At 42.9% G+C, this 22,575-nt stretch overlaps 1 protein-coding gene across 4 annotated transcripts in view; it reads right to left on the reverse strand.

Annotated features, from left to right (window-relative positions):
* The window catches only part of PTPRR (protein tyrosine phosphatase receptor type R), a 231,792-nt gene that overhangs the window by 51,559 nt on the left and 157,658 nt on the right, over positions 1-22,575 (reverse strand). For all 4 annotated transcript variants that reach the window (XM_090042533.1, XM_090042534.1, XM_090042535.1 and 1 more), the window contains one exon: positions 1,629-1,815. In XM_090042533.1, coding sequence (XP_089898659.1) covers positions 1,629-1,815 — 187 coding nt within the window. The remainder of the gene's footprint in view (positions 1-1,628; positions 1,816-22,575) is intronic.

Below are 22,575 nucleotides of genomic sequence, written 5' to 3' on the forward strand. Positions count from 1 at the left end.
AGCTTAGTTTAGGGTCCAGTGCAAGACAGCATATGAAAGCAGTACTGTTGAATGAACTCTTGCTGGAAATATTCAGCCTCATACCAACCCTTGGGTGGTACAGATCCATGCGTACTCACAGATAGACAGCTCTGTGTTGGGCATCTGGACAAAGAAATCTCAAAATTAAAGTAATCTTTTAACTCAGTCAAGAACATTGCCCCTCTCCTCCCTTCTTCATTTCAACTAAAGACACATTTTAAAGATTTATGAGCCTGGCTTAGAAATCTACGTTTTCTGAGATGCAAGTATTTCAGGAGCAAAGCCCTCTGCTTTCTGAATGGCTATCAAATTCAACCTCCCAGATGAACAAGAACCTAGGCTACAGATCAAAAGATGTATTTTGATATTATATATATAATGTTAAAATTAATTTATATATTCTACAAGGCCTCAAGAAAACTATTGGGTTTTTCTTCTCGAAAATGTATCTGGATGGTGAAAACCCCCAAACAGTATTGTTTTTAATGTTGATAGCAATTTTCCATTGAAAATCTAAATGTTAGTTTATAAAAGTGAAAAGCTAACTGACAATGCAAAATGTTTTGGTTCTGCATCAAATTGCCAGAAAATTTCTGCAAGAATTTTCATTTCTTTGAATATTTTATGGGGAAAATGCCTGCCATATTAAATGGTTCTAGTCCCAAGAAGAGGTATTGTAATATATATTTATAGCCATTTAAAGTAAATAGAGTAGGTAGAACAAATGGAGGCTTGATATTGCTTTCTCTGCATTTTAAAAGTGACAACTGAAACTTTTCGCTGTAGTTAGGAAAACTTCAAGCTCATGTTATCTAGTAGTTTTATCCAAAAAAGCACATTAAAGAAAAGTTTAAACACACATTGCAAATAGAAATTTTACAATATTTTCAATAAAATGTTGAAAACCAAACAGGAAAATGCTGTCAACCATAGGGAACAAGAAACTGGAACTGACTGCGGTCCTAAATCCTAGAACTGCTTTCACATGGATGGTTTCAAGTCACTAAGGGCCATGCAGGTGCAGATGTTAATTTCAGGATCAGGCTTGAAAATAAAATGAGTTGTTCTTATTTCACTGTCCATGTGAAACGAAGTGTAGTAAATTAACAGCATAAAAGGTAGAAAGTACAGTAGATACCCAAAAGTCTTTCAATTTAAACACTGCAACCTGTTGTTGGCAAAACAAGCAAGGGATTTTTCTGAAGTGGATAACTTGTATAAATAGTGTCCCTTTAAATATAAAATACATACATAAAACCTATTTTTATTGATGTGAAATAATGCATAATGAAAACTATTTTGGGTCCCAGGTAACTTGTTTGTCATCTATTCTATTGACTTTTATATACAACATTAAAAACAAAATAAACCCCCAAGAAAACACATGCTCTAGCATGTTTAATAAAAATGGGATTGTTTAAATACCTTTGGTATTCCTTGAATATGCTCAAGAGGGTTGTATACATCTTGTTCCTGACTGCCTGCTGGCATACATGCTTCTTGCACTTATTAAAATAGGCAGTATTAAAAGTGCCTTGTAAGATAGGTCTGTCTTTCTTCCTTTTTTCCATTTTGCTTTAAGTATTTTAAATAATAAAAATGCTCACCATGAATTCTGTCTGTAGCAAATGAGAACATGTGACTGTGTCCTGTAACTGTTGTCTTGTTAAGATCCGGCTAGCTGACTGCAGATACTCCAGGGCTACCTTTTCTCGAGGTGTTGGTACAGGAACAAAAGGTTCAACGCTTCCCAAACTACTCATGTCCAAAGTTAGGGAGACATTAGATCCTCGCCTGCATTGAAATATAATAATACCTTCACATTAGTTCCTTATTTTATGCTAATTACTAAACAATTTGTACTAATGTACCAGACACTGAATTATTTATACACTTAAAACTTGCATGTAGTCATTTGGAGTTTTAAGTTTGCCAAGAATAACTTCCCTAGGAGTTTTCAGTAGGCCAAAATTACAACTACAGGGAGTTCTGGCCCTGATTTTCAATTTCAAATGCACATGCTTTACTTTACATATGGGAATGGAATTACTCTCATTTGTAATGTAAATCATCTATATAAAAGTTTGCAGGATCAGGTACTATATATACAGCCCTGATATAGAAAAAAAACACCATTAGGTAAACATTTTTCTCCCTGAACACAAAAATCAATTCCTTACTAACAAATGAATCTTTTTAAGCACTGGGGAAGAGATGGAGATGCTGAGGAAAAACATACATATACATATAAACTTACATATAAGAAGAAGGGAAAAAAGACAGAACTGCATTATATATAGTGACATATATAGCATATCTAGGGGTAGGCGAGTGAGGCACCAGCCCTGGGTGCCTATTTAGAAGGAAAATAAGACCATATCACAGGGTTGCTGCAGCCAGTATTGTGACAAGCCCGGCTCCCAGCCACAGCAGCTTGAGCCTGTGTTGCCCCAGTAGCAGCTGCTGATAGACTGCGCTGACCCCAGCATGTCACAGGTAAGATTCTTACATACAGGAATTGCCCCATATATTTAATGTAAGAAGCAGAGGGGCACTACAAGCAAGTGATGGCATAAACATTGACAGAGGTGAAGGTGAATGAACTTCAGATATCATAATCCACACTATTTGGTCCAGTGTTGATGTGCTCTGTATTGATGAGGGGGCAGAGCTTACATCTGAGTCCAGAGCAAGGCCCAGTGCCTTGGTAAACATAGGAGTTAAGTAGGGGTGCACTGATAGAGATTTTGGGGACTGATACTGATAGCCAGTTTTTAGAGAGGTATATTGGCTGATACTGATTTGATTTCCAATACAGCATGGAGAGCCCCGTGCAGCTGGTAAGTCTGTTGTGGTGGAAGGGGAGGGAACGGGTGTGGAAAGGCAGATCAAGGCCCCTGTGGTAAGGGAGGGGTGGGACTGGGGTTGGGGTAGGGGCTGGGGCAGGCATTGCTCAGCCAGGTGGGCCATGGCATGGGGAGGGTGTGTCCCCAGATCTGTGCCAGGCATGGGCAGGGCAGCTGCTGCTGTGGGCTGGGGCCAGGGCAGCTCCAGGCTCTTCCCGGCATGAGCTGAGCTGGGCTGCACTGGGGGTGGGTGGCAGTGGTGGTAGGTAGCACTGTGAGGGGAGGGGGCCTGCAGCCACCCCAACATTCACCTTAGCTCCCCAACCTCCCCTTCCAGCACCGCTGCTGCTGCCTGCCCCGAGTACAACCCCAGCCCAACCCTACCCCACCATGTGCTGGGAAGAACCTGGCCCCAGCTCTCACCCCAGCCTTTAGCAGCAGCCCACTCTGCTTGCAGCCCACTCTGCTTGCCCTGTGCAGATCCACCCCATGCCCTCCTGGGGGTGCAAGCCATGGTTCATCCTGTGCCCTGCCCCCACCCTACCCCACCCTGGCTGGGCAGTGTCTCCCCAGGACCTGCCCCAAAACCTGCTCCACTCACTCCCTCACTGCAGGGCCTTGATCTGCCCCCTCATGCCTCTTCCTTCTCCCCTCCCCTTCCACCACAACAGACTTACCAGCTGCACACTGCTCTCCATGCTGCCCGGCTGTGCTCCTTCCTGCCTGCATGCTGGGTTGCATGCATGCATGGGAATTTATCGGCCATATTATCAGTTACATCAGGACAATTTCTGATATACTCAATTTTCTTTATATCAGTGCCAATCCAATATCGCACTGATGTATCATGCACACCTAGAGTTAGGCAGCCTGTTGCTGGAGAGATGCCATTAGAGGTTAGGGACTCATCTATAAGCCAGGTTTGTCATCCATGGCTACCTTGAGACGGCCATCCTTTTCCAGGAGTTGGAGGTTATTAATAATGTGTCCTAATTATTCATGTTGAAGGCAGCAGGTGACAAACAGAGGGATTCTGTTCTTGTCTTAGGCTTGGTATTGTAGCAGGTTGGAGCGGTCTGAGTCTGAACAGGATCTTGTTCTGAATAAGGTGGAACCTCAATAGGTCTACAAAACACATTTTCACCCACCCTCACTTCTCCTGATTGCAGTTTTCTATACAGCAGGTGCTTAGCCATGTGCTTACTGTCTATTCATGTGACATGGTCAGTTGTCAAAGCTGCACCTATATAATCAACACTTCAGTTAGCAGATGACTGTGGCATTGGAGATAGCACTGCAGATAACATGGTTAAAGGTTGTTTGTTGCACACTGGTCTAGTGAGTTGCAAGGAATCATAAAATAGTAGGGTTGGAAGGGACCTCAGGAGGTCATCTAGTCTAACCCCTGACCAAGGCAAGACTGACCTGAAAGAAACCATTCCAGCCAAGTGTCTGCCTAACTTGCTCTTAAAGACATCCAAGGATGGAGATTCCCCCAAACTCTCTGGATACTCTGTCCAATGCTTAATCACCTTCACAGTGTAAAAGTTCTTCCTAAAATGCGTATTTATGCACCACAAGGAATCATCTATATTGGATATTTCCTTAGGCTGAGATGACTAGATTCACTGACCTTTGCTGTTTTGGCTGGGTCATCCCCAAGTCTAGGAAACTGATGAGAGCAACATGAGACTCTATATCATATGATAAATCTCTACTGGGGAGTACTCATAATCACTACTTTCTTCACCTTAGGATTCTAAATACCTAGATACATTTCTGATCGTTTCCTAATAGTTCTTATAGTTTCCCCTGCATGATAGAACTTCCACTGAGATGGTATTAAACCTCACTATTCACAATATGGAGCTATAAGTACTGGATACAACTGGCCCTTTAATAAGGAATATGTGTTACTAAAGCTTTGTTGCTCTATGCTATATACTATTGTACAACTATATTAGTCTGCAATATCTATGGTGGTAAGCCATATGAATAACAGGAAAATATGGTTAGCTTTCCTCTTTGATGGAAAAGGTTTCAGGATGATTTTTACTAATATTTTACTAATATCTACCTTTTTACCACTGATTTATTATTGGTAGGTGGATCATTGGTTTCTTTGGGTCAGTGCATGTGTTTACACTGGTTAAAGATCTTGTTCTATTTTTCTGGACTTGTCCTCCTGGAATAGCCTAATCAATCTTCCAGATCCACAGAAATAATCTTTATTCTTCTCTCCCTATTTGCAAATCTCTCCTATGATGTAGTTTTCTCCCTTTCTTATTTACTTGTCAAGGACTCTTTCCAACAACTTTGGTTATTTTTGTATTAAAATACTTATCTCATGCCGTTGTGCATGGATGGAAATTACTACAATTACCCACTGTCACTTAAGAAAAATCCTTATTTGTCAAGGAAAGAAAACATTTGCTGGAATCCATGAAGCCAAGGATTATGACATACTATACACAAGTTTATTTCAATTAAAATGATGGGTGGTTTGGTATCCAGGCCCCACAGATGGTACAGTGAGTCAGAGATAGAAGAGCAGGTGGTAGAGGCAAAACAGGGCTCAGCTGATAGCATCCAGCTGGCTACTAGTTGAGATAGGCTATGCTGCGTTATTTGGGAGGAAAATTAAAAACTTAGGAGCAGGAGGTAGAGCTGATCTGATCTGATCTAAGAATTGATGGTTTTAGGATTCTAGCTTGAAAAGGACAGGACTTGCTAGTGTAGTGGAATGAAATGGGTGGCAGGTGGTATATTCTTGTATCTGCTATTGTCAGGAAACTCAGCTGCATGCTTTTTCAAAATGTCATTTTGCAAATAAGAGGAGGTATATGTGGGCTCAGATAGGCATGGCTAACAACCCGCACATATGAGCAACCACATGTAATCTAGCACTTTCTTTCAGTTTGCCAAACACTCTGCTAAACTGAAGCCTCTGTCAGTGGAGCAGTTCTAGCTCTTCATCAAACCTGGAGCAACAGAATTTCAGTGTAGCAGTGGAACGATAGGTGAGAACTTTTCTGAGCAGCTGACATTCATCAATGAGACAAAACACTTTTGGAGGCAGTGGTTCCCATTGGGGCAGTACTCTCAGAGCAGACATAAAGAGCAGAAGAGAGCTGGAATAAATATAAACACATTAAGTACAGACAGTCAAAAAACCCGAGGCTGAATCAATTTAATCTTTGCAAGTCTAAGCTGCGTAGATTGAACTAACAGGCAAGTGAACAGACATTCACTCTTGATGCTGGAAACGCAGCCAAGTGCTTGGAGTGGCCTGGGCCAGAAGACCGGAGCACTAGAGCATGCCTCCCTGCCTGGCTGGAGCAGATAGCTTGGACCAAGTCTAACCTATCCACTCTGTGAGGGAGCAGGTGGTTGCAGGGGAGATGCAAAGCATCCTAGGATGGGGGACTGTGAGTTAACTTGAATCTGGAGGGGATCTGGGCCAGACATTCACTAAACAGATTAAACCTAAATCAGTTAAGTCTGATACTACATCCATCCAGGTTTATCTTAAACCAGTTTTGGCCATTTTGAAAGTGGTTTATGTGCATTGAACTTCTGTTGTGTTGCAGATTTGAACCAGTTGCCCATCACTTATACCAACTTACGTGTAGCTTCTGTCCTCAGCCCATAAAAACCAATCAGTTTTCTCCAATCTGTGAAGACGTATTTCTTTAAGTGGGTCTTAGAAGAGTTAATTGACTCACACATTGAACAAAGGAGACCTTGGTCAGATTCCTTGGTTCTGAGTGATTTTTGGAACAACAGAAGACCAAATCAAATGTGTTACAAAAACCTAAATGACTAAAATTAATTGAGCTAACACACAACCCACACTTGCCCAGTCCTATTCGACACCCATTTCCTGTGAGCCAGGGATGAAGATGGGTTCTCCAGAAAACCCTGCAAGGCAAGAAATTGGGCTGATACAGACCATTAGGAATGAGTTCCAAAGGCTCTCTGACAAGACACTTCTATACTTTTCCCCTCTTATATCCAAGGGGCTTCAGTTCAGTCAGTCACCATGAAGATCTCAGATGAGTGGCTGCAGTCAAGTTAGCTCTTTTTAGAGCAAAACAAACTTACTGAAATCAGTCCAGCAATGAACAGTATAGAGAGAGGTGTGCAGGGAGCCTGATTAACCCAATTACACTCTTTTTGACTGAGAAAACATGTGCCAAACTGGGCCTAGTCATAACTGTCTGAAAGCCATATCTAATTTTTTGCTGGTAAAAAGAAAAAAATCATATTGTTCTATAACAAAGCGCAGCTAAAATGTTAATATTTTCTTTGGCTTTCACATTGTTATATCTGTCAGCTTTGCCCAAAGGGCTACTTCCTTTTTAACAAAAAATATACCTGAGCTAATTATAACTTTGAATTTATAGGGTTTTTTTTTTCCATTTCAAGGGATTATTCAAGACAATTTATGTTGAGAACTATATTACTTATTCTGAAGTGTAGAAACACTATTTCAACTCCAAACTGAACACACTTAAAGTAAAGAAAAGGTAGGCAGGTGCCAAATGATAACTTATCCAAGGTAAAAAATATTTTTCTGTGTATGTAAGTACAGCAGATATAGAAGACTGGCAGTAGAGATTTTTTTCCCATGAGAACATTAATCTGAAACTACATTTTGAAGAAAAAAGGTTTGAGTATTGTGACATTTAATAAAAGAAATAAACTTTCTGCCATTATTAGAAGCTTTGATTAATTTCTGTCCAGACAGACCTCACATATCTGGACTTATTTACAGCTGCATGCACCAGCTTGAATTGTTCCTTCTGTGCTGGATTTACCCGGTGGAAGGGGGGTGCTATCTCCAAAGAGGAGTATACCTCCTCTGCTCGGGCTGTCAGGAAAGCTAAGGTGGACATAGAGCTAGGAATAGCGTCCAAGATCAAGGATAATAAAAAATCCTTTTTCAAATACATAGGGAGGATGAAGAAGGCACCGGGTAATGTGGGGCCCCTGCAAATTATGCTGGGGAATCTGGTGGTTGCGCTAGAGGAGAAAGCAGAACTCTTTAACCAATTCTTCATGTCCATTTTCTTGTGCAGGGACTGGGACTTCCCCACTGTGATGCCAGATGGACTCGAGGGGAACGCCTCTAGACCTCAGGTTGGGGAGGACCGGGTTAGAGAGCTTCTGGAGGGGCTGGACGTCTTCAAGTCAGCGGGTCCAGATGCTCTCCACCCCAGGGTGTTGAGGGAGCTAGCTGGGGTTATTGCAGGGCCCTTGGCACAGCTTTACGAGCGCTTGTGGTGCTCCGGCTAGGTGCCGGATGACTGGAAGATGTGGTCCCCAACTTCAAAAAAGGGAAGAGAGGGGACCCGGGCAACTATAGGCCCGTCAGTCTTACCTCTGTCCTTGGGAAACTCTTTGAGAAGATCCTCAAGGAGCACATCTGTGACGGGCCAGCTTCAGGGATGATGCTCAAGGGCAACCAGCATGGTTTCATTAGGGGCAGGCCATGTCAGACCAACCTGATTGCCTTTTATGATCAGGTCACAAAGGCAATGGATGCAGGTGTTGCTGTGGACGTAGTCTTTCCAGACTTCAGCAAAGCCTTTGACACTGTCTCCCACCCCATCCTCATTAAAAAACTAGGCGACTGTGGCATTGATGCCTACACAGTCAGATGGATTGCAGATTGGCTCACGGGTCGTACTCAGAGGGTGGTGGTGGACGGGTCATATTCGACCTGGGGGGAAGTGGGCAGCGGAGTCCCCCAGGGCTCGGTCCTGGGGCCTGCGCTGTTCAATTTCTTCATCAGCGATTTGGACAACGGGGTGAATTGCAACCTGTTTAAATTCGCTGATGATACCAAAATTTGGGGTGAGGTGAGCACGCTAGTAGGGAGGGAAAGACTGCAACAAGACCTGGATAGGTTACAGGAGTGGGCTGACATAAACAGGATGTGTTTCAATACTGGCAAGTGCAGGGTGCCGCACTTAGGCAGTAGAAACCAGTAGCACACTTATAGAATGGGAAACTCCCTTCTTGAGACCACGGAGGCAGACAGGGATCTTGGATTCATTATTGACTCCAATATGAACATGAGCCGACAATATGAGGTCATGGTTGGCAGGGCTAACCGGAACTTGTCGTGCATCCACAGGTGCATTTCAAGTAGAGCCAGGGAGGTGATCCTCCCCCTCTATGCGACGCTAGTCAGGCCACAGCTGGAGTACTGCATCCAGTTCTGTGTGCCCCATTTCAGGAGGGATGTGGACAACACTGAAAGGGTCCAGAGGAGGGCCACCTGCATGATCCAGGGACTACAGGGCAGCCCCTACATTGAAAGACTGCGGGACCTAAACCTGTTCAGCCTTCACAAGAGAAGGCTGAGGGGAGACCTGGTGACTGTCTATAAACTCATTAGGGGGGACCAGAAGGGTTTAGGGGAGACACTGTTTCCCCTAGTGCCCCCTGGCATGACAAGGAACAATGGACACAAGTTATTAGAGAGTAGATTTAGATTAGACATCCGTTAAGAGCTACTTCACAGTTAGGGCGGCTAGGAGCTGGAACCAACTTCCTAGGGAAGTGGTGCTGGCTCCTAACCTGGGGATCTTTAAGAAGAGGCTTGATGACTACTGCCCAGGTGGGGGGGTCGGACTTGAACATCTACAAGGTCCCTTTCAACCCTACTTCTATGATTCTATGAAATGGAGCAGGGAACAAGATGTTTAGGAGGACCTCAGAAGGAACCAAAGCACAGCCATTGAGTTCATCTTAGTGTAGTGATTTCATGGATCTATCCCAGTACAAATAGACAGCAAGTTGTAAAGCTAGCATAAGAAAATACAGGATTGACTCAAAGTATCCTGAAACCTGTGGAAGTATTTCAATGACTTTGACAGGTTTTTTGGATCAAATTCACAAGAATTATCATAATAAGTAAGACAAGTGACCCTGCTACTTCAGTAGCGTGTTTTTTTCAACCAACCAAACTCCTTCTGCATATCAGGAGGTCTTGAGAAGCATTTTCATGTCTTGAGACACAATTCCTCTAGGAGTCCCTGCTCCTGTTGTACATTCTGGAGGTAACAGCTTATACTGTACACACACACTTATCCAGTTAGAGTCAAGCAGTTCTACAAATCTGACTTCTCCATTTAAGAATAATTGTAAGGCTTCCAGTTCTCATGGATAATATCAATATTCTGCTATATAGTGTACAATCTGAGCTAAATTTTGCGGTAACAGAATTGCTTGAGATAGCAGGGAGTGATTTCGGTCTTTGTGGCTGAAGTCACCCGTTCTGGAATTTCTCTGGGATTCTCTATTGATGGGAATTGTGATTACATCAAGAAACTGTAGGAATTTTTTTAAAATGTACATAGTTGCATACATGTTCACTTTGCATCAGTGTGAGACCATCTCTTCTGATATATTACAGGGTGTAACAGGCATCTCATTATTGGGTATGTAAATCAAGTTACTTCAGGAAGTTACTTATGTCTGTGTATTGTCTAACATCAAGGCCTGGGAGGATATACATACCTTGGACTGTGTGAAGAATAATGATAATAGGTACTCTAAAGTCAGTCTAACTTTCTATTTTTAATAATAGCATTTATAAACCAAATAATGACAGTGACCAAAATGTGGGGGAGGGAGGAAATTAATGAATGTTTATTTGAAAAATCCCTAAAGGAAGCTCCACCTGTCCACCTTAGAGGGTCACCAGATTATGGAAGGCTATTCAACATTAGCTAGGTCATTTCCAGGTCTACATTTAACCTAAAATTAATCCTCAATTTGTGATTATGAAAATCCAATTGCCCAACAAGTTTTCCCAATGTTTATTTAAGCTCAGTAATTTCTTTAAATACATGCTCCAATGTTTACTCAACACTCTTTAAAAATGCAACGCCTAGTGTCTCCGTCCTTAGCTTTTCATTCTGGTTCACCGTTTTGGGAATCAAATACATTTGGTTGCTGCCCTCCAAGAGTCATTGCCCTTTGCCCTTGGAATTTCAGACAAGGGAGTTGCTTCCTTTTGTGATCTCAATCCCCCATTCCTTTGCTAAGTTTCTCTGTTGCTGAGACTATCTGTTGAACTTAGAGCAATGTCATCTGTGCAGGTGGAAGGAAGACATTAATTATCTGGAAGTGCACTTTTGGCTGTGATTGCAGAGGTGGGAGCTGTGTTTGTGTTCTAAGAACACAGTTGTAGCTGTGCAAAACTCATCAATGCTATTCTTGGTGGGACAGGAGGAAAATAATTGCAATACCCTACATTCTTTTCTTTCTTTTAATACCCACCTATTAGTATAATATTTGAAGCCTGATTTTCTTTCTTATACTGGCATGAGCTAGGTACAGACATCCAAACAGCCCACAGTGGAATTGATCTAAGTTACTGCACACAGTTTTCTGGAAGCAGTGTAGTTTAGATCAGTTGCAAACATAATACATAAGTGCCTGGGGGGCAGGGAGGAGAGGGAAGGGCAAATCTTACAGCAGGTTCTGCCATTTTTTAATCAGTCTATGTATGCTAAATTTCTGTTCTGTTATGGATATAGACTGGTTTTGTGTGCCAGATTTCTGTTCTGTTACAGGTAGAGATCGGTTTCCAATCCCTTACACTGGTAAAGTATAATGCCTGCACCTGCCCACAAATCAGGAACAACTGCATTAAATCTAGGGGAGTTACACAGTTGTAAAATTTGTTTAAATCTGGTCTATGATGTCTTATATTTAAACTGTTACTGGTAGACCTATAATTTTTGATTCCCTGTATCAAGAAATGGCATTTAAAAACCTCTTGTTTAAACGTTGCTCACATTTCAATAATATATTTCAGAGCTTGGTAAAAATATAATTGATACAGATTTATATCCTATAGATTTAGAACTGTTTTTTTTAGAGGATGATATATAGTGAAAACTAAAAAAGAGGGGAACAACAAGCCAAAGAGAGGAAAGAGGTGTTCAAAATTATTTATCCCATTCTTTTCATCTAGTCTCATCACAGAATTATATTTATTACCTACTCATCTAGTCCATAGAGAAGATTTAAAGCAATTTTATTATCTTATCTATGCATGAGGAAAATTCTGCAAACACTTGGAGTGAAACATGGTCCCTACTGTGTCAGGACTGTCTTGCAAATGAAGTGAGGCAGACAAACTTTTCTCTGAATGCTAAAACACATACATACACCATTCCAAGGCAAGCCCAATGTTTGAACAAATTTCCCTTATTCATGACAGAGAGCTCTATCTTGTTCTGATTGATGTCAGTGAAAATTCCTTTAGACTTCCAGATTGAGTAACTCTCCAGCTGGTCTAAATCTGATGAAGTGAACTTCAGCTTTATATCTCTAATGTAGTTATTTTGTAAAGTGCAAAACTACTTAGCCTTCCTTTTAAATCTGTGACAAAGATCCCCGATGAAAGACAAAAGACAACCTTGAAATGATGGGGATTATTATTTTTTTAAATGAACAGCTATTGATTTTCATTTTCTGAATACTCTATAGAACACATCATACAACACACTATGGCTTAGAAAGACCCTGACAAATATACAATACCTATTAACATAAACATCCTCTGATTTATCTCTTCTCCTACTGGATGTAAAACAATCTCACAAGCAAAAATTCAAGGAAATTGTGAATAAAACCTCTGTGATAATACACTGATGCACTATATATAGTCTACTTTTCATGTTTAAGTGTCAAAGAGCTCTATGAAACATTGCTTTGTTTTTTATGTTTACAGTTAGAATAACTGAGGCACACAGACGTCAAGGTCTGGGTATTTCAAAGGACCTTTGTTTTTGGTTGCTTAGATTTCTGGATTCTCAACATTTTCATGATAATTTCAGTTTCTAGGAACTGCGTTTGGCATTGTGTGGACTAAGAGATCTAAGAAAATCCCCAAAAGCCCAAACCACACATAAGTGAAACATTTAAAAGGTGAAAGTCATAAACAAAAAACCTCATGGTGCATTAGCAACAGAAACAGGACTAGAACTCAGGGGTGCATTTGCTCCATCCAGTTCAGGTGTAGGCATCTTATTTTAAGCTGCCTATACCTACAATGGCAGTGGGTGCACAGAGCAGTTCACTGCTCCTGGGAATGGTGTGTATACGTGTTTGCCATTTACCACTTCCAGAAGCCACTTGGGGACACCAACATAAGTAAATTGGTGGGGGGAGGAAGAGTGGGTGTGATCAGGGGGTCTGGCAGGTCTGTTGTGGGCAGGTTGGCATGTCTGGGGGCTGCTGGTGAGTCTGAAGAGGGGCGTGTTGTCCAGTCAGGGGGAAGTTGGGGTGGGGAGAGTGTCAGGGTGCTAAAAATTGCTCAGTCAGGGTTGTGGGGGTGCACAGCCTAGGGGATAGGGTGAGTAGCTGGGCTTTTCCAGCCCCAGGGCTGCACGGGGAACACATACAAGCATTTGCAAGATCATCTTAAACCTTTCCTAGACTGGGTTAACCTGATTTTGATCTAAGGTAGTGCATCTACTCAGGTGAACTAACTTAGATCAGGTACACCATTTTTTGCCCAATTTAACCCCCCTGAACACCTGCACGATTGCAGATTTAGATCAGCCTAACCCCATTTTTTCAGCGTGACACAATTAAACTGAAAAAATGGCCATTTTCATTACCTGTACAAGTGCCCATAGAAACACAGAAAATTAGGGTTGGGAGAGTCCTCAGCAGGTCATCTAGTCCACCCCGCTGCTCAAAGTAGGACCAGCCCCAACTAGATCATCCCAACGAAATTTTGTCTACTCAGGTCTTAAAAACGTCCAAGGACAGAGATTCTACCACCTCTCTGGGTAACCTGTTCCAGTGTTTTACTACCCTCCTAGTTAGAAAATTCTTTCTAATATCCAACCTAAACTCCCCTTACAGTCCAAAGATGATGGCCAGTGGCTCTGCAATCACATCTGCCAACTCCCTCAGCACCCTTGGGTGCATCCCATCTGGCCCCATGGACTTGTATAGTTGTACAGCTTTTTTCAATAGTTCCTAACCTGTTCTTTCTCCACTACTGGTTGCTCACCTCCTCCCCAAACTCTGCTGCCTGGGGCAGTAGCCTGGGAGCTGACCTTGACTGTGAAGACTGAAGTGAAAAAGGCATTGAGCACTTCAGCCTCTTCTGCATCCTCTGTTACAAGGTTGCTTCCCCAATTCAGTAAGGGACTCACAGTTTCTCTGATCCTCCTCTTGCTACCAACATACTTGTAGAAACCCTTCTTGTTACCTTCACATCCCTTGCTAGCTGCAACTCCAATTTTCTCCTATTTCAGAAACCTGTACACAACACCTTTCAAAATCACAGACCCAGCCATGAAGACCCATCTTCAGCAGCAGCTAGGGTTTCAGGTTTAGTTAACTAGGAAAGACAGGGTGAGTCAGCTGAGGATTAGACTATGTTCCTACCCTATGCAGGCAAAACTCTGGAAATATCTTTTTTTTCTTCATTCTGCTTCTAGAACAAGGTGTGCATTATTTTCTGGGGCATGTTGTATGCCAGACAATATGGCAATTGTATTCCATATGCTAATCACAGACCCTGATCTTACTTCTGCTGATATTAGTGAGAACAGACCAATAACATCAGCACTGAAGTCTACACTCCAATTTTTTTAACAATTTAAAGCAGTTTTTAAAACATACTCAAACTTCAGCATGTCAAAATGAACTAAGGAAACAGTTTTGACAAGTACTTCTGGATTAAGTTTTAAGCAGTCAGTATCTGGTTAGGACAGGAATGGCTCAATATCCTGTGGAGGAAAACAGCTGACATAAGAATAGTTTCAGCTTTCCCTCTTTTAATTATGCTTTCTAATGTACTGCCAATTCACTGCTGGTCTGCCCTCGATAAGTCCGTGCTGTACTGCTTTGAGAACTGACTGTTCAGAAATGCAAAGCTTATACAGCCTCCTGTCCTTTCCTGTAGATTCCTACAATCAAATTGTAGTTTATCACGCAAACCTTCTTCTAAAGCTGAAATTTTTATGGTCCCCACCGTCTATCTGTTAGTTGTGCTTACATGTAGCACTTCATTATGGATATAAGCTTATTTATATATTCAGAGTTAAAATCCAAGATAATCATTTTTTACCCTTAGTTATTTGGATTTGTTTCTAAGCATTGTTTGAATGTTTACTAATTTATAGTTCATTTGTATCAGACAATGAGGTCTTAAATACAAACAGACTGACTAGATTCAGGAACATTTAAATAAGAACTTAATCGCCCTTTGTACAAACACTTAAGAGGGCAAGGTCCCTACTCCAAATGGGTTATACTTAAGATAAAATAAGATGTAATGAAAATAAAGACGACAGCAAAGGTAGGGAAAGCAAAAAGAGTGTAAGGGTAGCAACAAAGTGATGTTGGCTATTTATATTAGCTAATCAATTAGTTCAATTTTTATGTCTAAATAAGCAAACTAGAGCTAGTTGAAAAATGTTTTTTATTCTTTGGTAGATATTTTCTCCTGAAAATTAATTTAAAAAATTCAGTTTCATCCAATTTTTCCATGAAAATTTTTTTTTTGACAGAAAGTCATGAGTGTTCCTGGCTGTGGTGAATATAGGGAAATGTAGTCCAGCCAAGGAAACTAATCTCACAGAACAGAACAGGGCATGAGGTACTTAAACTACAGCTCCCATGGGACTGTTACATTACAAGTTTAAACATTTTTACTGACATTTTTGGCTTTTAAGTGTTTGGTTTTTAATGCAAAGTTTACATTTTCCATACTCTTGTCATGAAAATTTTCATTTAATTGAAAAGACAATATCCCATTGAAAAATATTTTACAGAAATATTTGAATTAGCCTCAAGGTGAAAAAATAATTCAAAGGAATCATACTAAATTTATGATGTCTTGGAGGCATCATAGCTGAGGGGTTATCAGAGATTAATTTGTCTTTGAGTACTTAATGCAAAAGATGCATCACAGCCTGTTCCTTTAAGCTATACTAGCAGTTGGATAAAAATCCATGTCCATGTTTCTCAGCTCTGGAATATAATCTATCTCCTTCCTGCCCAAGCAAAGAAATAAAATCTTACAAACTTCTGAACTTCAACTAATAGACCTAAAAAAAGGTATCAGTAGAAGTATCCTTTATTGAAATAGACAGCTAGTGGTCTGCATATAATATCAGAAAGAGAAAATTACACTTAATTGTTGCCCACAGACTAATCAGTACAAAGAGTTCTTTCCTGGTGGGTTTGCCATTTGGAAAGACAGGAAGGAACATCTGGGAAAGGAGGCGTTTACAACACCCTGTCAACCTTAAGATAATAAAAAAGCACATTCCTTGTTTATTTGACTTAGTCTTCATATCTTTAAACTACTGCAAGTGTCACAGAGAAGATTTCTAAACACAGACAAATGAATTGTTAGCATCCTTTGAACAAATTACTGAAAGATAGCAGTTCTTGAAAAACACCAGCCCTTCAAGGCACTGCCATTTACTCAACAAAGCTGCGCCATCTATAGACAACAGTCCAGATTTTTAAAAATAGGTGCTACTCCACTTAGCACTGCAAGTCTTCTGTGACTTAAACTGCTGAGTCCCATTCTCAGAAGCAGGGTGGAAGTTTTGGACTTCAAAAAATGAATTTCAATAGGCTCAAGGCAATAGTAGGGGGAGTGCTGTGGGACCAGGGACTGAAGGTGAAAGGAGTACATGAAGAGTCGTTCCCCAAGGACACAATTCTAAAAGCACAAAAGAAGCCCATTCCCATGCGGAGGAAAGGTAGCAGAAGGGCTAGTAAGCCCTCTTGGCTTAATAGGGATATCATGTTCCTCTTGAAAAAGAAGAAAGAGACATACAAAGAATGGAAGCTTGGGACAGTCCCCAGGGAGGACTATACAACAACGACCTGCACTTGTAGGGAGCAGATCAGAAAGGCTAAAGCGGTGACTGAATTTAAAGTAGCAACAGAAATCAAAAACATTAAGAAGTCCTTCTTTAGACATGTAGGGAACAGGAGGAAAACAAAAGGAAGTGCGGTGCCATTGCTTAACAACTCAGGATAGCTGGTTACCAACACTCAGAAGAAAACTGAACTCCTAAATGACTATTTTGCTTTGGTATTTCACCAGACTAAGGGGAAAATCATACTAGATAAGGTTCAGCATGGACATGGTGGGAATGACCACCTTCCTACTGTTGATGTTGAGATGGTGTGTGATCAGTTAGAAAAGTTAGACATTTATAAGTCAGCAGGGCCAGATGAACTTCATCCAAGAGTGCTGAAGGAGCTGGCTGAAATCATTGTGGGACCTGTGGTGAAACACTTCCAAAACTTGTGGCACTTCAGGGAAGTCCCTGAAGACTGGAAGAGGGCCAATGTTGTGCCCATCTTAAAGAAGGGCAGGAGAGAGGGCCTGGGCAACTATAGTCCAATTAGCCTAACCTATCCCAGGGACAATTCTGGAAAAAATTCATCAAGGAGTCTATGTGAGATACGCGTGCAGAAGGTAGGATGCTGAATGACAGCCAGCATGGCTTCACTTCAGGCAGGTCCTGTTTAATACTCTCATCTCTTTCTATGACCAGGTAACTCACCACCTGGATAAGACAGGAGGTCGACACTATATACTTAGACTTCCAAAAGGCCTTTGATCTGGTATCCCATGATGTTCTCACGGGAAAATTGGAGGATTGTGGGCTTAACTGCTTAACAGTTAGGCGGGTAGGAAGCTGGCTGTGGGGTAGGACCCAGAAAGCTCTAATGAATAGATCTGTGTCGTTCTGGTGAGAAGTGGTGTCCCTCAGGCATCTGTGCTTGGTCCAGTGCTTTTCAACATCTTTATCAATGATTTGGATGTGGGGGTGAAGAGATCACTGGCCAAATTTACGGACGACACCAATTTATGGAGGAGCATGGTCACACTTGAAGATAGGCTGTAGATACAGGTGGACCTAGACAGGCTGACAAGTTGGGTGGATCAGAACCAAATGAAGTTCAATATTGAGAAGTATAAAGTGCTCCATCTGCGGATGAACAATCCCCAACATACGTACAGGCTCAGTGGCACCAATTTGACTAGTACCATGACTGAAAGGGACCTAGGGGTAATAATACAGTATGAACACGAGCTGTCAGTGCAATGCTGTAGCCAGCAGGGCAAACTATACTCTGGCATGCATCAATCAGTGCATCTCAGGCAAAACCAGGGAAGTGATTCTTTCACTTTACAGAGCACTGGTGAGAAGGCAGCTGGAGTACTGTGTCCAGTTCTGGGTGCTGCACTTCAACAAGGATGTGGAAAAGCTTCAGAGAGTGCAGAGAAGAGACACTTGTATGATCAGAGACTTGCAAGGCAAGCCATATGAGGGAAGGCTGAGGGGTCTCTTCAGCCTCAAAAAAAAGAAGGCTGAGAGGGGACTTGGTAACAGCTTACTGCTATATCAGGGGAATGCATCAAGGGCTCAGTGAACAACTGTTCACCAGGGCACCCCTGGGGAAAACCAGGAGTAATGGCCACAAACTCCTGGAAGACCGTTTCTGGTTTAACACTAGGTAAAACTTCTTCACAGTTAGCATGTCCAGACTGTGACATAAATACCTTCCAGAGGTGTGTCGCAGGGCACTAAGGTGCCTGCTCCTCTAAGAGCAGAAACTGCCTAGGGAGGGAGCCCAGAGAGCCAGACAGAAGCCCACAGGTGTAGGTTACCATGGCAACAGGCTACCGAGCAAATTAGCCCTCACCTGCACCTGGTCAGATGATTGGACGAGGCATCCCATATAAACCCCAGGGCTGGGACTAGAGGGGAAGTGCTCTGCCAGCAGCCAAGGGGGAAGGAGCTCTCCTAGAGGAAGCTAAGGGAAGAGGCTTGACTGCCTGTTCAGCTTCTGAAATAAGATTAAGGGACTTCAGGAGCTCACCAGATACTCTGGCCTGCAAGGCCTGTAGTGCTGGGGAAGAGTGATTCTTTTAAAGGGACAGAGCACATCCTGAGCTGCTTGAATTATGTTATAGCCCAGGGGCTAATATTTTGATTTCTGTTTGTAATGCCGGTGGATTGGGCTGAGGCTACTGGGGAAGGAGGAGGCCTCACTGAGGGCCCACTACAGTGTGGGGACCCCAGCACCAGTGTGGGCGCAGTATCTGGGGTGCACAGACCCCAGCACCAATGTGGGTGCAGTGACAAAAGGGGGTGAGCAGACCCCAGCACCGAGGGGCACAGAGAGAGAAACAGGGGTGCAGAGAGCCCAGCACTGAGGGGCACAGAGAGAAAGAGACAGGGCTGTGGAGAGCCCAATGATGACCAGAGGCCAAGTGAAACTACAGCCTCGGAAAGACACTGTGTGAATGCTGTCTGTGAGGCTTGGGGCACGGTAAAGGAGCAGTTTGGAGCCATGCATCTAGCCCATAAGGCTGAGGGTATCCCGAGATATCCATTTTGGAGCGGGACCCAAAAGGGGTCCGAGAACCCACAGGATTCAGTGGAGTCCATCAGGACCATGTCCAAACAAACTTGAGGGCAGCCTCCCTATTTATTATAGTTATACCAAGATGTGGCAGGACAGAAAGAGGGTGCCCACTGGGCAGGGATGGCATGGTCAGGGAGCCCTAGGGGTATCATGGCCATCCCCAGGGACCCCATCCTGTGACAAGGTGGTGCAATCACCTACTCTGGAAATCTTCAAGAGGAGACCGGACAGTCACCTTGCTGGGGTCACCTGAGCCCAGCTGTCTTTCCTACCTAGTGCAGGGGGGCTGGACCTGATGATTTTGTGAGGTCCCTCCAGTCCCTTCCAATCTATGAATCTAGTATGTTAGGTCATGTCTACACTGTCTCTATCCTGAGCCTGGGTCCCCTTTGAGAATCAAACCCCACTCATTCGCTCCCACTCCACGTGCATCTAGGCCCAAAATGGAGAGCATGACAATGGTTTTTGGGCACGTGCTCATGACCCTTCCCAACCCTACAGGCTATTAAGTTTGACATACATCTCTGGCATTGCGAAGTGGCATGAGCACAGATGTTGCCTCATAGCTAGTGAGGTGCTCAGAGCCTTAGTACAAACCAGAGCCCCACAGGCATAAAGTGCATTCTTTAGTTAGACCAGGGAGCACTTATTTTGTTACGAGAGCCTAGCTACACAGGCAAGCTGAGGGCATGTTTAACACTGGTTATATGCCAATCTCATTTTTGGAATGGCAGATACGTAGAGTGGCAGCAGACTGCCTGCACTAAAGTTAGCTGAGGACACACGCAAGAATGAAGGAACAGAATTGTGAGTTTGTAAGTTTTAGGTGCAAGAGCCCAAGTTAATGGCTGACCTGACTTAAGGGCCTGTTCCAGGTCCTAGCTAAGCATCTCAAGAAGTGGGAATAGCCTCCTCTAGCTTGTTAGCCAAGTGCACCATGTCACTAAAGCTTGTCTACTAGCTTAGGCAGCTCCCAGTTCAGTTGGCAATTCCTGAAAATCCCTTCCTTATGTGCCTGCCTCCCCTTACGTTCTGTGGGAAATCCAGGCACATAGCTTGTGACTGGGTTTAACACCTCTTAGGAGTTAGGTACTGAATTGCTAACTGAGGCAAAGACTTAAGTTACCATTAAAAAGCTGTATCCAGAGCCTGGACTACAATCTTTTGCTTTTTATGATGTAAAGAGTGTGCTAGAGTGTGCTTTGGTGGCACTGTCCTACATATGAGGTGCTCCCATGCAGTACTGTCCCATTGGAAGCCCCAGGGCTGCATGAGGAGTAGCAGATTCAGAGTACCACCCTTTAGGAAGGTCATACTCTTTGTAGTGTGCCAGATCCATTGTGCGAGTATGTAAAGGCCCCAGCCCTGCCTCTGAAAGCCTGAACAAAATGTCTTGTATTCTAAAGACTGATAGCAGAGACCAGTCCCCAGATTTTCTCCTGAGCTTGTGGTACAGAGTGGCCTAAAGTTTTCTTGTGCTCTGTGTTCTCCCCCTCAGAGATCTACCACAAACTGCATTTATGGTTAGACTGTAATAATGATGACAAAGATTATTTCATAGATTTCATAGACATCAGGGCTGGAAGGGACCTCGGGAGATCACCGAGTCCAGCCCCCTGCCCAAAGGGCAGAAAGTCAGCTGGGGTCATAGGATCCCACAAGATAAGCATCCAATTTACTCTTGAAGGTGTTCAATGTAGGTGCTTGAACCACCTCCGCTGGCAGACTGTTCCAGACCTTGGGGGCTCGGACAGTAAAGAAATTCTTCCTTATGTCCAGCCTGAAACAGTCTTGCAGGAGTTTATGACTGTTCGACCTAGTCATCCCTTGGGGTGCTCTGGTGAACAAACGTTCCCCCAGATCCTGGTGGTCACCCCTGATAAACTTATAGGTGGCCATCAGATCACCCCTGAGCCTGCGCTTTTCCAGGCTAAAGAGTCCCATGGCTCTCAGCTTATCATCGTAAGATCTGTTTTCCTGACCTCTGATCATGCGCGTGGCTCTCCTCTGGACTCTCTCAAGCTTCTCCACAGCCTTTTTGAATTGTGGAGCCCAAAACTGGACGCAGTACTCCAGCTGCGTCCTCACCAAGGCCGAGTACAAGGGGAGAATGATGTCCTGGGATTTGCTTGAGAAGCATCTATGGATGCAAGCCAGCATTTTGGTCACTTTACTAGCCGCAGCATCGCATTGCAGGCTTATGTTCATCTTGTGGTCAATGATGACCCCCAAGTCTCTTTCTTCTGTAGTGCTATCCAACGTAGCACTGCCGAGCCTATAAGGATGCTGCAGGTTTTTCCTCCCAAGGTGGAGAACCTTGCATTTTTCGGTGTTAAACACCATCAGGTTCTCGTCTGCCCATTTGCTGAGCTTGTCCATGGATACTTCTGGACCTTGCATAAAAGCCTCTCTAGGTTGAAGATTCACTTAATTTGAGTCTACTTTTCCAAAGCACCTCTCATATAATCAATAGGAGTCCAATTATTTAAATTCTGTTTTCAGTTACCTGTATAAACACTCTGTCCATATGCATGGGTCCAAAGCACTGGCTACTGCACATTTATGTAGGTAGTACTTCATATTGGAGGTACTGAACTTAATGCACAATAGCAGCAGTGTATAAATACATGTGTAGACATGCCCAGTTTCTACAAGAAAATATATTTTAATTGTCATTCTGCTTGTTAAAAATAAGGTGTGTATCCTATTTCCAAAGTGTGTTATGTGAGAAAATACAGCATGCAACATTCACTCTGTGGCATTCAACAATTGCAGGAAGAGCTTAGGGGTTCTTAAAAGAGGTAGGAGATGCAACCTTCAGAAACAGGGACAGAAAACTCCAACCCCAGGGAGGTACAACCCGAGATGTTGGTGCCAGGAATGGGCTCACTCTTTCAATGGCAGTACAACTCTCAAAAAACCCTTCATTGACCATGTAACATTTGTGTGAGGAGGGTCCCTTGAGAACTTTCAAGGTTAATGTCAGTTTTCTGAAATAGAAATTAAATGAAAGGCTTTGAAACAGCCTCAAAATGAAACAAGGACACTCCAAGTTTTTTGAAACTTTGAAATGTTTCAAGTTTCAAAGCAGGGAAACAGAAAGTAAGGAAAGGGAGGGGGAAGAGGGGGAAAGGACTGATCTGATATTGACTGTGTGTAGCTGGCCAGTGACTCTCATCCTTCTCTGAGGTCCCCAGTGCTCTGGGGGAGAAACAGAAAAACAGCTGCGCCTTAACACACAATCACACATCATGAG

This window comes from Crocodylus siamensis, chromosome 4 (assembly GCF_052110815.1).
Source record: "Crocodylus siamensis isolate JL-2025a chromosome 4, ASM5211081v1, whole genome shotgun sequence".
NCBI lineage: Eukaryota > Metazoa > Chordata > Crocodylia > Crocodylidae > Crocodylus > Crocodylus siamensis.